Source organism: Sinocyclocheilus rhinocerous, unplaced genomic scaffold (assembly GCF_001515625.1).
Source record: "Sinocyclocheilus rhinocerous isolate Xijiao unplaced genomic scaffold, SAMN03320098_v1.1 scaffold24, whole genome shotgun sequence".
NCBI classification, from domain to species: Eukaryota; Metazoa; Chordata; class Actinopteri; order Cypriniformes; family Cyprinidae; genus Sinocyclocheilus; species Sinocyclocheilus rhinocerous.
Window position 1 is genome coordinate 1,324,368 of NW_015647124.1, and position 16,376 is coordinate 1,340,743.

Below are 16,376 nucleotides of genomic sequence, written 5' to 3' on the forward strand. Positions count from 1 at the left end.
TTCATATACGTGGAGTACACAATTCAGTGAAGGACTCTGTAAATAATCTTACTTTTGAGGTACAACACTGATAAAAAAAAAAAAAAGGGGAATATGCTAAATATTGTTTTATTTATCGAGATCAACCTTATCACCAAAAGAGAAATAAGAAAATAGCATTTACATCTGAATTCATAAATTAAAATATTTTTAAATATACCCCATGTAAACTGATACTTTTCTGAATATTCCAGGAAAGAATATTCCTTTTCAAAAAAAATTCAAATTAAAAAATTTGACACTACTTATTCTTAAAAACAGTAATAAAATACCTGTTAATATAAAATACTGAAACAATTCTTTGGAATGGTGACTATAATAAAAGTAAAAAAAAAAAAGATCCTACATCATAAGATTTCTATGTTTCAGAAACGTGTGTTTTAGCTGAAGCAGTAGTCGAGGTGGGCGAGCAGCTCTCTGTGCTGGCTGGTGGGGTAGGAAGCGCCACAGTTCGGACACTCCAGCAAACTCTCATCTAGTAGGTTATGGACTTTAGATGGAGACGTGGTTCGATCTTGAATAGTCAATCTCTCAAAATCCATCCTGTTACAGGTGCTGGGCTCAGAGAAGCGAGACTCTCTCTGCTGTTTCTGAGGCACAAGGTCAAAACAGGCACATTATTACACAAGAATATGACGCACATGTCAATGAACATGTCAGGACACATCACGGATCATCTCTGAACTCACGGCAGACTCCAGGCCTGTAATCTGGTCTCTGGCCTTCCGAAGCTCTTTCAAAACTTTATGCAGCTGGTGCTGTAGAGTTTGACGGTCCAGTTTTTCATTTTCAGATTCTCTGGCCGACAACTGGATCTAATGATGGTCAGTGACAAAAAAAAAAAAAGGGGTCATAAAAATAAAATAATCTTTAACAATTTAGTTTTAAATTTTATTTGTTTAATTTTCAGCAAAACTTTACATTTGACGACTCCAAAAAATGTCATGCAGTGTGGGTAACCATTAATACAAATTATAATATTTTCCCTATTCAATAATACATGTGATTGTATTTTTTTTAATTAAGTTGGTTGCACCATATGACTTTAATTTGGTGGACAACATTTTTTAAATATTTATAATTTTTTCACAAACAACTTTTTTTGTTTTGTTTTTAAGAATATTAATACTATGCTCAAAACAGATGACTGACTGAATTGCTTTTTTAATGTCTTTTTTGGAATTAACAGAGTCACACACACACACACACAAACAAAAATAAAGTGCATCATATCATTTAAGCCAGGAATGAAATCAAGAAGCATGCTGGATGTTTCATTCACAGCTCTACTATTAAAGCTGGTGTTACAGGATGATACAAATACCTGTTGTTCCAAACTAGCGATTCTTTTCTGCTCCTCCTGCTGAGTCATCAGGGATTTCTGCAGTAGATTCACCTTTCAAAACAGAAAACGTTTAGCTTTTAAACTTTAATTTTTTTTTAGCAGATATTGTTAATGCACACATAAGTTGCTTCAAAAGAAATGAGTAGTTATAAACCAGTATATCAGGCAGGGCTGTGTTTCCTGAAAGCATTGTAGGCCAGTCAACTTTAGGCTATGCTTCTGGAAAAGCCAGTCTGGACTGTTCAATCGGTTAATATTTGGCCATTTTGAGATCAGCTTCAACTGATAATAGTGACCAATTGGATTGTTCTATCAACCACAATGACGTTCATATTTTATGAAACTGCAAAAAATAACTTTCTTACTCAGTAGCTTCGTCGTTTTCCAGTACAAATATCTAAACATTCTTAAATCAAGGTACAGTTACTTGGGAAGCAAAATGTTCATTTTTAAATCTCGTTTTCTGAAAAATGCATCAAAATAATGTGTTTATAGTTAAAACAAGAAAAAAAGTCTATCAGCGGAGTAAGAAAAATATAAACTTAATTTAAAGGTAAACCAATTTTTTTCTTACCCCACCGACAGATCTTTTTTTTTTTTTTTTTTTTAGTTTTCCTTCTTAAGTAAATGCATCTTGCTTTCAAAAATGTTAGATTTGGTAACTGAAAATAAGACAAAAATACAAAGTAAGAAATTTGCATTAAACATCTGTACCTGCATCAGTAGTTCGGCCACCCTCCTCCTCTCCTCCTCCAGCTCTCCCTGCAGTCGAGCAGCTCGCTCTGATGAACACCTCCTCTCCTCCTGCAGAGCCTCCCGCTCGCGTTTCCTCTCCTCCAGGAGCTGCTCCCGCGCCTGAGCTGCTTCCCGGCTCTTCTCCTCATACCTTCCTCTCAGATCCTCCAGTTCTGTCTGGATTCGGGTGACTCGGGCCCGTTCAGCCTCAAGTTCATGCAGAGCCACCTGCCCAGACTGGCCTGAAGAAACAAGAAGAGAGAATCAATGATGTTACTGGATTATACAGACCCTATATGGCCATTTGGAGTATTTTCTATTCATATTTTACCATCTGAATTGGCTTCTTTGTGCTGTTGTTGGAGTGCTTGATTTGTTTCATTTAACTGCGTCTCTAACTCTTTGGTCCTGGCCAAAACGCCCTGAACGTAGGCCTCCCGCTGCTGGTCATAAACAAGCCAGTTATGGTTCTTCTCCAGGGCCTGGACTCAAAGACAGAGGGAGGAACGACATGAGTCTGGAAGAAAGCACCAGGAAGCTCTTATCTGAACACTTGAGATGTGAACTCACGTCTCGCAACTGCTCCTGAACCACCGCAAGCTCACCAGACGGAACCTGTCAGGAGACCAGTGACACATAAACGTCAAAATAAACACTGGATAAATGGTCAAAAAATGTAATAGCAAAGAAGCACAATGCATCTCATAAATGATAAAAAGGAAAGATACAACCTTTTACATCTTATTAACAGCTTATATTTAGAAATTAATTAATTAGAGGTTTGAGAACCTCCAAATGTAATGCATTGTAATGAAAAGTCCTGTTTATAAACCAGGCACATTTTTGACTGATGCCCTGTTGGACTTACAGGAACTTCAACCAACAGGCCAACAATCTCTTAAAGGCAGAGTAAGTGATTTCTGGTAGCCAATGTTGATATTTGAAATCACCAAAACAAACACGCCCCTACCCCAAAATGGTATTGCCCCTATTTTGATAGCTCCGCCCCACATATACGTACGCAACCCAGGCAACGATTAGTTCTGTGAAACAAAGCAAAACCAATATTCTCTCCTCCACATCACGAGTAGACACGCCCCTTATTGCTGATTGCCTACAAGTTTGTTTTGATATTCGGCCCGAATCAGTTTTCTAAAGTGTTTTTGAAAAATCACATACCCTGCCTTTAAAGCAGCACTATGTAGCTTTTTCTGTGTTCAAAATTTGCTAAATGTACATAATGAGCGAGTACATCATGAATTAATCTTCCAAACCGCGTCTTTGTCTTATTCCGAATCACTACGGTACACTTATAATAAGTACTTATATTTGGACTATTGTAGCCTGGTCGGGTCGTCACCGCTGCGGAGTAACACATACCTGCGTGAATCGCCATAGACATAAACTTAGAGAAGTAGCTCCGGTTGGAATGTTCTTCCGCGGGATGTGTGCAGTTCTGTTTATTAAAGGCAGGGTATGTGATTGCTTTAACAGGATGAATCGCCCCCAACCTGAACATTAACCTTAGTATAGTGTAGGTAGCACTGATTTTCTGAACTCTGAACTTTTCTAGACAGAAGACTGTGTGATTGCGTTGATCAATGAAATCAGTTAACTCTGGTTTGCACTTGGGGAAAAAATATCACGCAATATGTTAATAGTTATTATAAAATAGCATGAGTATAATATTTAAGTATCAATAAACTGTAGTTCAAATATTATATTCTTAAGAATTAGTTGTGGTCTGCTAGCATCACTCCATCAGCACTAGTTAGGTGTCTTCTCGGAGCAAGAAACTAGTTGATTGATGAAATACTGCCATCTAGTGTGTGAACCTGACCATGCCTTCATTTGCCTGCAAATATCCTTATGCTAAATGACAGGATGTTACATAAAAAGTTGTGCTCATTTTAATAAGCCCACAAGAAAATATGCACATAAGAAAATAATTTCTATAGCTGTTTCAGGAATGATAAATAGTAATAAATTATAACTGATGAGAGAGAAGGCAAATCCAAGAATGTATGTGTGCATATAGATAGATAGATAGATAGATAGATAGCTTAAAAACAGCAATATTGTGAAATATTACTCCAATTTAAAAGAACTGTTTTGTATTTTTATTGTATTAAAATATAATTTATTCCTGTGATGGCAAAGTTGATTTGGTGCTTAATTATTAATAATGGTTCTTATTATTATCAATGTTGCTTATATTTTTTTGAGGAAACTTCACTCAACTGCAATAATCATTGATGAACAGAAATCTCAAAAGAACAGTATTTATCTGAAATATAAATCTTTTGTAACTTTATGTACCCTTGCTGCAAAAAAAAAAAATATATATATATATTTTCTTTGTTTAATCTTACACCAAGAACATTTGTAAACAAAATGAATGAAAATCCACATGAAGCCATATGAAGGGTCTAAAGTCGACTCCCCTACCTTTTGTTTCTCAAGTGTGTCACACCTCTCAGAAACGGCACAATACTTGTTTTTCAGGTCTTCGGTCTCCTTCGAGAGAGCCTGAAACTGTGTCTCTCTCTGTTCAGCCGCCTGTTGTTTCTGCTCCAGCTGGCTCTGCAGTGAAGACACCACGTCCCCGTGAGCGGCGCGCAGCTGCTGTCTGAGGCTGGAGATCTCCTGCTCCTTTCCCAGCAGCTGCTGCGAGTTCCTCTCCCTCTGCGTCTCCAGAGCCAGAATCCTCTGCGACACCACAGAGTCGTAAAAAAGGACAAATACCTTCATAATAATACTCGAGTCTTTCACTTCAAGAAACAGTCATGAAGAAATGTAAAAACAAACTCTGCATACACACATCCAGACTGACACATAGACAGCTTTCTTGTCATTTTAAACAAAGCCCCTTCAGATTTCAGGTATAAAGGCATGAATTCACCTCAAGCAGTTTGGCTTTGTCCGAGTCTGGATGTGTGTTTTGATGTCTTCCAGCTCTCTTCGTGTCCTCCAGACTTTTCTTCAGCTGCTGGTTCTCTCTCTTCAGTTTCTCGATCTCTATCTCCATTGATTTTGAATGGCTGCTTTTAAAGCCCAATTTATTCACGATAATCTCCTTGGCCCCCTTCGCCGCCATGTCTGGAGTGATGTCTGGACATAAAAGACAGTTTTTTTTTATGTGTAAAACTAACCATAACAAAATCGAAACCAACGTTCATCTAGAAAGTACAATACAGATATAGAGAATAGTAAACAGCGAAAGTCCTGTTTAAGAGTGTTGTACAAATTAATCTAAATAAAACAAATAAACTATTTACTTACGACAAGAATGAGTGCTTAACTGTAGAAGTATATGAGCATCAGTCTGTGGAAACGGTCCTGTTTCACTTCCGTGATAATGAAAACAAGTTTAAATACGGCGCGTCCTGCGTCATATCCGGAACACGCCGCCTGGTAAAGACAGATGGCGCACTGAGATTCTGTAACGTACGAGAACAAATCTCTCGCAAACACTTCCACAGGTAGGCTGTGATGCTGTCTAAAACTAAACTAATGTTTAATGTAAAACTTAGCATTATAATAAAAAGCTGTAATGTAATCCGTAGTGTATACAACCATTTAAAGTAACCATATGCTACTAAATAAGACACAATAATAACCCTTCATATGTACACTACCTGTCAAAAATGTGGAATAATTGTTTTTAAATATGTGTGTGTGTGTGTGCATTTAATTTATTTTATTTTCTGTCTCACCAATGCTGCGTTTATTTGATCAAAAACCAGTAATGTAAAATATTATATTTATTACAATTTAAAATAACTCTTTTCATATACACTGAATAAAATTATAAACGCAACACTTTTGTTTTTGCCCCCATTTTTCATGAGCTGAACTCAAAGATCTAAGACTTTTTCTATGTACACAAAAGGCCTATTTCTCTCAAATATTGTTCACAAATCTGTCTAAATCTGTGTTAGTGAGCACTTCTCCTTTGCCAAGACAATCCATCCACCTCACAGGTGTGGCACATCAAGATGCTGATTAGACAGCATGATAATTGCACAGGTGTGCCTTAGGCTGGCCACAAGAAAAGGCCACTCTAAAATGTGCAGTTTTACTGTATTGGGGGGGTCCGAAAACCAGTCAGTATCTGATTTATAATTTTGTTCAGTGTATATATCTAACATGTAATTTATTCCTGTGATGTAAAGCTGAATTTTCAGCATCATTACTCCAGTCTTCAGTGTCACATGATCCTTCAGAAATCATTCTAATATGCTGATTTGCTGCTCCAGAAATATTTCTTGAAAACATTTGTGATAAATTATTATTATTTTTGCCGAAAATTGACTTTTTGATTAATAGAAAGTTCAAAACAAAAGCCTTTAGGTGAAATAGAAATCTTTTGCATGTTTTAGTATCATTTTTAATCAATTTAATGCATCCTTGCTGAATACAAGTATTCATTTCTTTAAAAAAAAAAAAAACCTCACTAACAACAAACTTTTGAAATGTAGTATTACTTACATTTCGAAATAGACAACATAATAAGTCAAGTTGTATGTTTTATATTATACATTTGAAAGCATCATAAAATTAGTTGCAAAATTATTGCTTTTGATGACTATTTGAGGGCATTGGCAGCTATAGTGTTGAATACCTTCTCATCAGTCAGTCAGTCAGAGTCACTTTAAAAAACAGTAAATGATCTGATGCTGGCAAATGAGAAGAGTGTGAACGTTTGGGGCAAGGTCAGTGGTGCTGCTGTGCGGGGGATGATGTTTGGGTTTTAGTGCTGCATCTGCACTAAACTGCAATAATCTGCACTAATGACACTGCAGGCTGATGCAGCTGTTTATCACTAGAGCATGCACGCATGCACACACACACAAACTCGCCATACAGAAGTACAACATGGGCCTCCTATTGCTCTGGGTATACTGTAGAGGGTTTGTGTGAGATTTGGGTGTTGAAAGACTGTCGTCCAATTTGGGTCAGAAATCCTCCACTCTTGCAACATTATTCCTTTGTGCTTACTTAGTAATGCAACATCCATTTTAGAAATCCAGCTAATCCAGGATTCTGCAAGAGAGGAGGGAAAGAGCTCGAGTCTGTCAGGATTTCCAGTTTAATAAATACTGAATGATGGGAGTCGACACACACACACACACACACACACAGTGTTTAGCACAAACGCAGCTGTGATCTGTGCATCTTAGTGGATGAAATGAAACTGCAGTTCACACACTATGGTCAGTCATCATCCAGTTTGGTGTACAGATCATTCGAGCAGCGTTAGATCATTTGTAATTGTCGCATACAGCAGATTTAGAGGGTAGAATGCGGTTCCTCATTAAATATCTATTCCCTCCTGGCTGCCTACTACTCCTCCTCCCTTGAGACTTTCTCATTCCACCCCTACACTGTTCGCTTCACTGGATAATGGGAGCCATCTTTTATTTCTCTCACTCCCTCTCTTATTCTGACCTTCTGTTTGTTCGTTTATTCTTTTATCTAGTCTATCTATCTATCTGAAAGTAGGTTAGTCTATATATCTATCTATAGTCAAAGTCTCTGTGCTCTTCTTCTCCCGTCTCTTTCCACTGTGACCAAGTAATGGAACAGAAATAAATCGGCAGACCTATGACCAGACCAGTATGTCCAGTCCAATTCTCACATCTCACACACCTGAAGAGGGGCAGATGGTATCCCTGGCAACAGAAGATTCAAACTTAGTCCCCCTAATAACTGAGGACAAAGAACAATCCAGCAGTCAGACAACGGAGGGAATTCACAGCTGTTTCACATCCTTTTAATGCTTTATTCTGTTTCCCTAGGAGGATACATAGAGGGAAAGAGTGCTGCTTACAAGACTATCAAAATATTTGAGAAAGAAGGGTGCATGCAAAAATAAGTGCACACTGTTTGGAATAGCTAAATATTTCATACATTTCAGCTCTTCATCATTCTATCAAGGTGGATTGAAACAAAAGTGTTTATGTATTCCCATGAGCCAAAAGGTATTAGGAAAAATAAAGGGATGTATTATAAACCATTTTTTTTTAAAGATATAAAGGAATACATGGATTTAACCAACTGGACCTACCATAAATATAATCAGCACATATCACAAGTTCTCTAGTCTAGCATATATGCAGTATCATTGAATCTAAACAGAAGTGAAATGCACAAAAGCTACATCCATTCACAACCAGAGAATGATGACATCAGTGTCCCTCGTTACAAACTCAACGTCCCACATGTCAAAATCTCATCATCATGCATTCCTCTTTATATACAATTCAAAACCTACAGCAGTAAAATCCCCATGAGCTCGACAGTATTACCAGCCAAATGTCCCGTTTGGATCTACAGGACGGGTTCATTAACACAACGTCTAATTAATACAATATTGCAAGATTCGGTTGTGATTTGGCTACATTTAGCTACAGATATTTCAGATTACACAGTGTATATAAATAACCCAACAACACAGTTCAATACAAAGGTTTGCAGCAGACACAGTGTGTTTTTAGAAAGACTATTATTTCCAGAAACAATTTCACTATGTGATGAAAATCCATTTTGCCTGTGAGTGCTTGCATATTCCTTTATCAAAAGGGGTGTGGATTATTTTCGGTTCTGGTTGTCCAAAACACAATTTTAGGGTTGTTAGCTATATTTTGTGTAAGCATGACTACACACGTGTCACGTTCAAGAACAGTTAAATTTTCTCGAGATAAAGACAAATGAAAAGAAAGAAAGAAAAATTAAGATTTGATTGTCATTTGAAAAATGTAAATGAAAAATAAAGAATTATAAACAGTATCATGATAAATTTTTTTCAAATGTCTGATGGCTGAAGAAAAAAAAATCTAATTTTTAAAAAATGTACAGTATATAAGGACATGAAAATAAAAAAAAGATAACTTGTTACTAAGATATCTCTCCTCTTTACTCACAAACGGTTCTTAGAGGTTTTGAAAACAGAACAAATGTTGTCGACGTAGTAAATCAAGTGTGTCTCTGATATAAGGACGTGATCACGACTCACGACTGAGGAGATCCACTTCATCACATGTGAGCCACTTGACAATCTTCAGAACATTTGGCTTGTGATTCTCATTGGGAGGAATAATCTGACAAACCTATGTCTGTATTTCGGTTTGGCTTGTTTTCTGCTTCTGGAGAAGGAAAAACACTTCTCCTCAATGACAGCGTGTGAGTGCAAGCCAGTCTTTACAGAGCGTGAGCCACAGTTGTTCATGTTTAGGTGTGAGAGACTCCAACAGCCTCGGAGCAAGTGCCAAGGAACGAGCGCAAGAGTAAAACTCTTTTACTCTTTTCTCATTGATGTGTGAGACTTCAGTGAAGCATCTTGCTCCATCTGTTTGAAGGATGTTGCAGATTACCAAGGTTTCTTTCAGAGAGCAAAGTCATCCGCTTATCGATTGCTCTCTATGTTGTTATTGCTGTCACAGCAGCAGTGGGGCAAAACAAATGGGCCGTGGTGTTCGGGTCAGTGGTCTGATGTGAAGCTGGATTCCGTGGCACACTCGCAGCACTCAGGATTTGACATTAACTGAAAAATGCAGATAAATCATGTTAGTGATGTAAAAAACAGTACACTACAGTCTCATTATTATCTTATATATAATTTATCTTACATATTTGAATCAGCTCTGCTCACTCTGAACGTCATGAATTGCATACTCGGATGCTTTTTAAACTGTATTAAAGGACTAAAATCCATTAAAAATGTACACTACCATTCAAACGTTTGGGGTCGGTAAGATTTTTTGATGTTTTTGAAATAAGTCTCTTATGCTCACCAAGGCTGCATTTATTTGATAAAAAAAATATATTTTTGCCATTTAAAGGGGTCATATGATGCTTTTTTAAAGATCATTATATTTGAATGCATTTTAATTTATTCCTGTGATGCAAAGCTGTATTTTCAGCATCATTGTCACATGATACTTAAGACATCATTCTAATTTGCTGCTCAATAAACATTTCTTATTATTATCAGTGTTGAAAACAGTTGTGTTGCCTAATATTTTTGTGGAAACTGATACATTTTTTTCAGGATCTTTTGATGAATAGAAAATTCAAAACAACAGATAGATGATAGATAGATAGATAGATAGATAGATAGTTAATTTAGATATTTCGAATGTTAAATCTAGTATTTAACATTCGCTTTTCATAATCCAACCAATTCTCAATGGATTAAATCCAGTCCTGTCCTTTTTATTACTAAATGTCCTATTCACTCTGAAATGTGTCACATAATGGAAGTAAATGGGTTGCTGTTTCATTGATGTCAAATCAGGGGAGAGATTAGACTGGATTCTGTTAGTTACCATCAATGTTTGTGTTCCATCAATGTTTCATATAACAGTGTAAAACATTGGTCTGTGATACACTACATCAATCTGTTGTGTCATTTCTGAGTCATTTGTAATTCATATATTGTTCATTATTCAAGTCATTAAATGCAGTTCATGTAAATGTCTTCTAATCACCCACAGCTTTGTAGAACATTTTTCTCAACATTAGAAGAAAAGGCTAAATGTCCACTGGGAAAAAGTAGCAGTATTTAAACACTTCAAAAGCACAGCAAAAGAAAGAAAATCTCCAGCCACAAAGGATTCTCTGCTTCCTGACCTACTTAGATGTCCTATCTATAGAGTTATGATTCAGATAATCTGTTCTGCATAAACATTCGGCATTGAGGAGCATATTTCATGTTGAGTGAGTGAGTGTGATTACGAAGAGGAGAAAGTCCCACGAGGCTCGGGTGAAGAGGTTAGAGATGGCTTACTTGACAGATTCACGGCGCATGCTACGATGATGACAGCTCCTCCCACCAGAGAGACCACAGAGAGCAGCTTGGCCACGCGACCCAGTCGTCTCGCTCCGTCTATGTTCCCCTGCTCCAGACTGTTCCGCGACTAACAGAACATGACAGTGAGATCTGAGCTTCCATTAAAGCACTTTACATATTCAACACTGTAACACACAATGAAAAATTCAGCCTGGTTTACTGCAAGAAAAATAATAACATAATATTTCTACACAGACAAAAGAAATATTCTATGAAACAAGTGCTTTTATTTTTTTAAAATGATAAAAAAAAAAGTTCTTGTAAGATTTTAAACATTCTATTAGACATATAATGTGTTAAAATGTCAATCAAAATCAACATTATTAAAATTGAATATAAATTAGGAGGGTTGATGGTAACTGGGTTAACATTTTAAGACTTGTGCTAAAAAATATATATATATATGTAATTCATATATAATTTATTATTATAAATTTAATATATATATTTTTTTTTTTTTGAAAATACTGAATATATATTAATATAAATACACATTTATAAATTTTAACTAAAATTTAAATGAAAATATAAACATTCAAAATATTAATAACTACTATAAAGGTATCTCAATGATATTAAAATTTGCTAGCTCTTATGTCCATATACTGTATTTTACAATTATTAATTATTATTCATATGTGTACATTTGCTAATTGGCTGGGAAAATACAAAAACCTATATATATATGTATTTGTATATTAAATACATACAAATACTGGAAGTTACTGGATTTTTCTTAATATGTGACCCTGGACCACAACACCAGTCTTAAGTGTCAATTTTTCCGAAATTGAGATTTATACATCATCTGGAAACTGAATAAATAAGCTTTCCATTGATGTATGGTTTGTTAGGATAGGACAATATTTGGCTGAGATACAATTATTTGAAAATCTGGAATCTGAGGGCGCAAAAAAATCTAAATATTGAGAAAATCGCCTTTAAAGTTGTCCAAATGAAGTTCTTAGCAATGCATATTACTAATCAAAAATTAAGTTTTAATTTATTTACAGTAGGAAATTTACAAAATATCTTCATGGAACATGATCTTTACGTAATATCCTAATGATTTTTAGCATAAAAGAAAAATCTATAATTTTGACCCATACAATGTATTTTTGGCTATTGCTACAAATATACCCCAGCGACTTAAGACTGGTTTTGTGCTCCAGGGTCACAAATGTTTAGTGAAATATTAATATTAACACATTTAAGTGTTTAAAAAATATTAACTTTTAAAACAAATATATAAGAAAAAAATAATATTAACACAATGTTAGCGATTCATTGTTAAAATTTAGCATATTAGCGACACAAATCTTGTAGAATGACCCAAATGGCCCAATTTCTACATACCATGATGGAGTAAACAAATCCCACAATGTTGACTGGCCAGACAGGGCAGAAGCAGGCGAGGATGGCGAGGATGAGGTAGTCTTTGGGTTTGGAGCGGTCCATCGGGGGGTTGGTGGCGATACTGGAGTGGCGTGAAATAGAGGGCCGTGGGGAGAACGCTGTGTAGGCGATGGAGCTGGAGCGGCTGCCCATCCGGGTGCGGCCCACATGTGGATGGTGAGAATGAGGGAGAGAATGATGCCGGCGAGGAGGAGATGAGAGAATGGGTTTGAAGGTAGAAGCATCGTTTGGGGAAGAACAAATCCTATCGGCTGCCAAAAGAAAGAGAGGATGTAAGCAAACTAAATGATGAGACAAAAGTACACATTTAAATAGAGACCTGGCAAGGTCTTACAGAATTCATACAGCACTGGTCAAATGTTTGGAAGGTTTTTTAATGTTTTTGAAAGAAGTCTCTTATGCTCACCAAGGCTGCATTTATTTGATAAAAAATACAGTAATATTCTGAAATATTTTTATTATTTAAAATAACTGTTTTCTATTTGAATGTATTTTAAAATGTAATTTATTCCTGTGATGCAAAGCTGAATTTTCAGCATCATTACTCCAGTCTTCAGTGTCACATGATCCTTCAGAAATCATAATAATATGCTGATTTGCTGCTACTCAAGAAACATTTATACACTTATTACTATCAATGTTAAAAACAGTTGTGCTGCTTCATATTTTTCTGGAAACCGTACCATTCAACAGTTTTGAAAAGTAAGATAAAAAATAATAATAATAATAAATAATATATATATATTATTTTTATTCAGCAATGACACATTCAATTTATCAAAAGTGACAATAAAGACCTTTATCATGTTAAATCATATTTCTGTTTCAAATAAATGCTGTTCTTTTGAACTTCTTCAAAAACTGTTTTTAACATTAATAATAAGAACCATTATTATAAGCATCAGTGCAGCATAGAATTTCTGAAGGATAATGTCACATTGAAGACTGAAGTGATGCTGAAATTCAACTTTGCATCACAGGAATAAATTACATTTTGAAATATATTCAAAAAGAAAACAGTTCTTTCAAATTGTACTAATATTACACAATTTTACTGTTTTTACAGTATTTTTAGTCAAATAAATGCCGCTTTGGTGAGTATTAAGAGTCTTTTCTACAAAAATATTAAGCAATATTAATAAAAAAATTATAATGATTCCAAACTTTTGACCGGTAGTATATAATAGAACAATTATTTTATATAATATGCACATTTATTTAAATAATCCCTAAGACAGACCACAATTTTTTTTTTCTAGCCGTCTCTGTTATCATTATTGTTTGTCTCACCATGTTTTCCTCCAAATGTGATGCTGATAGAAACGCAGGATGGCGTGCTCTTGAAACCAACTTTGATGAAATAGCCACCAATGCAATTAATTCACTAATCTCTGTCATGCCTTTCAGCCCCTCCTGCCAGGAAGCCCCTTTGGCAATTTTAATTAGGATGCACAACTTTAATTTAATTAAGAGCATTTACAACTCACTCAGCGATTGTAAAAAGAAGAGAAATAAAAATCTCGCTCTTAACCGCAAACGAACTCCTCAGAGCACAATAAACAACAAAGTGGTCATGAGTTGTTGTGCTTGTCCACTGCCAGCTCTCAGTCATTCTGTGGTGAGTAACAAAGAAATGCCCCTCAGAAGAGCCTGTGCATTATTAACAAACTATTCCTCTAGCAGTGCTGCTGGGAAGTGCTTTCTGAATTAATCATTTTCACTTTTAGCTTTTATTTTTGCTTTTTTAAAGCTATTTGCTTATTAAATCCTGAAAGTATGTATTTATTCTTTTAATATTCTCAATATTTTTGTGCAACCAGGATCAGAAAATAACCAGCGATTTGAGCAATAATAATAAATATCTATATGTCCCAGATATTTAAAATGCGGGGACAGAATGTACCTCTGGAGTGAATTGCTCTTTTTGATTTGTTACCGAGCGTTTGATTTAAAGGCAGGGTATGTGATTTTTCAAAAACACTTTAGAAAACTGATTCGGGCCGAATAGCAAAACAAACTTGTAGCCAATCAGCAATAAGGGGCGTGTCTACTCGTCTCGTGATGTGGAGGAGAGAGCTTTCAGTGCATGGGACGGACATTAGCCGAGCCGAGCGACAGAAAGATAGAGATGGCAGATAAAAAAACAAAAGAGGAAAACGTCTGCGGAACGATAAGGCAAGAAGTAGGACCCGTGTAAATATCGGATCAGCTTTCCAGCGCTGGAGAGAACTCAAGGAGCGGAGGCCTGCGATCGGACGCCGAGGTTGCTTTGTTTCTTCTCAATAGGTGAGTAACACCGTGTCTACAACAGCTAAAGTCTGACTACACTGGACGCGATCAAGCGACCATTGAAAACCATTTGAAATGTGTGTCAGCACGTCATAAATAGAACCCGGCAGCAGTTTTCTGTCGGGGATTTGTTGCGCCACGCCGCTCACGTCCGTAGACACGGTGTAACATTAGTTTTGCTTTGTTTCACAGAACTAATCGTTGCCTGGGTTGCGTACGTATATGTGGGGCGGAGCTATCAAAATAGGGGCAAGACCCTTTTGGGGTAGGGCCGTGTTTGTTTTGGTGATTTCAAATATAAACATTGGCTACCAGAAATCCCTCACTCTGCCTTTAACATGGATTTTCCTCACGGTGTATGTGGGGCGGAGCTATCAAAATAGGGGCAAGACCCTTTTGGGGTAGGGGCGTGTTTGTTTTGGTGATTTCAAATATCAACATTGGCTACCAGAATTCACTTACTCTGCCTTTAATGCTATTCTATTCTAGGCCTGTCTATTTCTGGTTTTAGTGGCTCTGCAGTGACTCGCTCTTACAGTGTCTGTAGTGACCTGTAACTGTCAGATATCTGTATTTTGAATATGTAGCTAATGAAGAGGTTTTTAGTAAAAAAAAAAAAAAAGTACTACTATAAACTATAGTAAGCTCTAAAAACACTGAACATGAAGAAAACTCACATGAAGATATATACACACACAAACAAACATAAACTTAAAAAGCAAATTAGTTTTTGATATTGATTTGGTTCACTATTGTTATTGTTAACTAAGATTACTAAAAATAACTGAAATAAAGGTAGAATAAAATAAAATAAAATGAAGCTGACAAACATAAACTTAAAAAAAAAAGCAATATTTGGCACCTAACCAAAAAAGTACTATGTCCTGAACCTGAATTGAAAAAAAAAAATATATATACATATATAATAATCAAACAGGTGAATATATAGAAATAAAAGCTTATTCAAATTATTAATAAATGAACAAAACTACATCAGTGTTAATTTCGTTGACGAATCATTTTCGTCATAATTTTCATCAACAACATTTTTTTCACCGACGACAACGAGACGATAACGAACTAAAACTCTTTTTGAATGACAAAAACTATGACGTAAATCTATTGACATTTTCGTCAACGAATAAAAACGAGACGAAAATGTTAGGGAGGGACGATTTGGGAAGAGATTCATTCAGAACGAATCTGCTGCATAGTTAGGAGGTTAAATAGGAACATATGAACCGGCGGGACATAAGCTAACATACACTTGCTGCACGTCGCATAAAACACTAAAAAATGTCAATATGTGGGAGTAAGAGAAGAGCAGACATATGGATAAATCTGACGACGCAAGAGAGAACTCAATTCGGTCCGGTTTTCTGAGCGCAGACACTGAAGCATACACACACAGAAAGCGCGTCTCACAGCACGCGAGTACTCTTTCGCGTCGCATGAACAGAGATTTACACACAAAATGATGTCGAATTGTCCGTTTTGACGAGTATTAACGTAAACACAGTTGACTACGTCTTAAGTGAACGTAAACAGTAGGGAGCACGTGTATCAGTACATTCCATCCATTGCAGCTGTGCATTCGGTTTTAAAGGGATAGCAGCCTAATTTAGTTGCTATTGTCCGAGTCATTGATGTTAATCAAGCAACAAAAGAAAGACAGAAAATCACGCACTGCTCTTGACT

General features: G+C 36.1%; 2 protein-coding genes across 2 annotated transcripts in view; both read right to left on the minus strand.

Moving 5' to 3' along the window:
• Positions 1–217: 217 nt before the first annotated feature.
• Positions 218–5,521, minus strand: LOC107708906 (centrosomal protein of 55 kDa-like). Its single transcript, XM_016513269.1, has 9 exons — positions 5,402–5,521; positions 5,022–5,230; positions 4,568–4,828; positions 2,690–2,734; positions 2,451–2,601; positions 2,099–2,361; positions 1,364–1,435; positions 729–854; positions 218–629 (listed from the first exon to the last, which is right to left on the minus strand). The coding sequence occupies exons 2-9, from the start codon at positions 5,214–5,216 to the stop codon at positions 420–422; spliced, it is 1,323 nt and encodes a 440-aa protein (XP_016368755.1). The 5' UTR covers positions 5,217–5,230; positions 5,402–5,521; the 3' UTR covers positions 218–419.
• A 3,466-nt stretch (positions 5,522–8,987) lies between these two features.
• Positions 8,988–16,376, minus strand: part of LOC107708907 (proline-rich transmembrane protein 2-like) — a 10,329-nt gene continuing 2,940 nt past the window's right edge. The window contains exons 3-5 of the mRNA XM_016513270.1: positions 12,330–12,640; positions 10,911–11,040; positions 8,988–9,665 (exon numbers count right to left, since the gene is read on the minus strand). Coding sequence (XP_016368756.1) covers positions 9,649–9,665; positions 10,911–11,040; positions 12,330–12,640 — 458 coding nt within the window. The 3' untranslated portion in view covers positions 8,988–9,648. The remainder of the gene's footprint in view (positions 9,666–10,910; positions 11,041–12,329; positions 12,641–16,376) is intronic.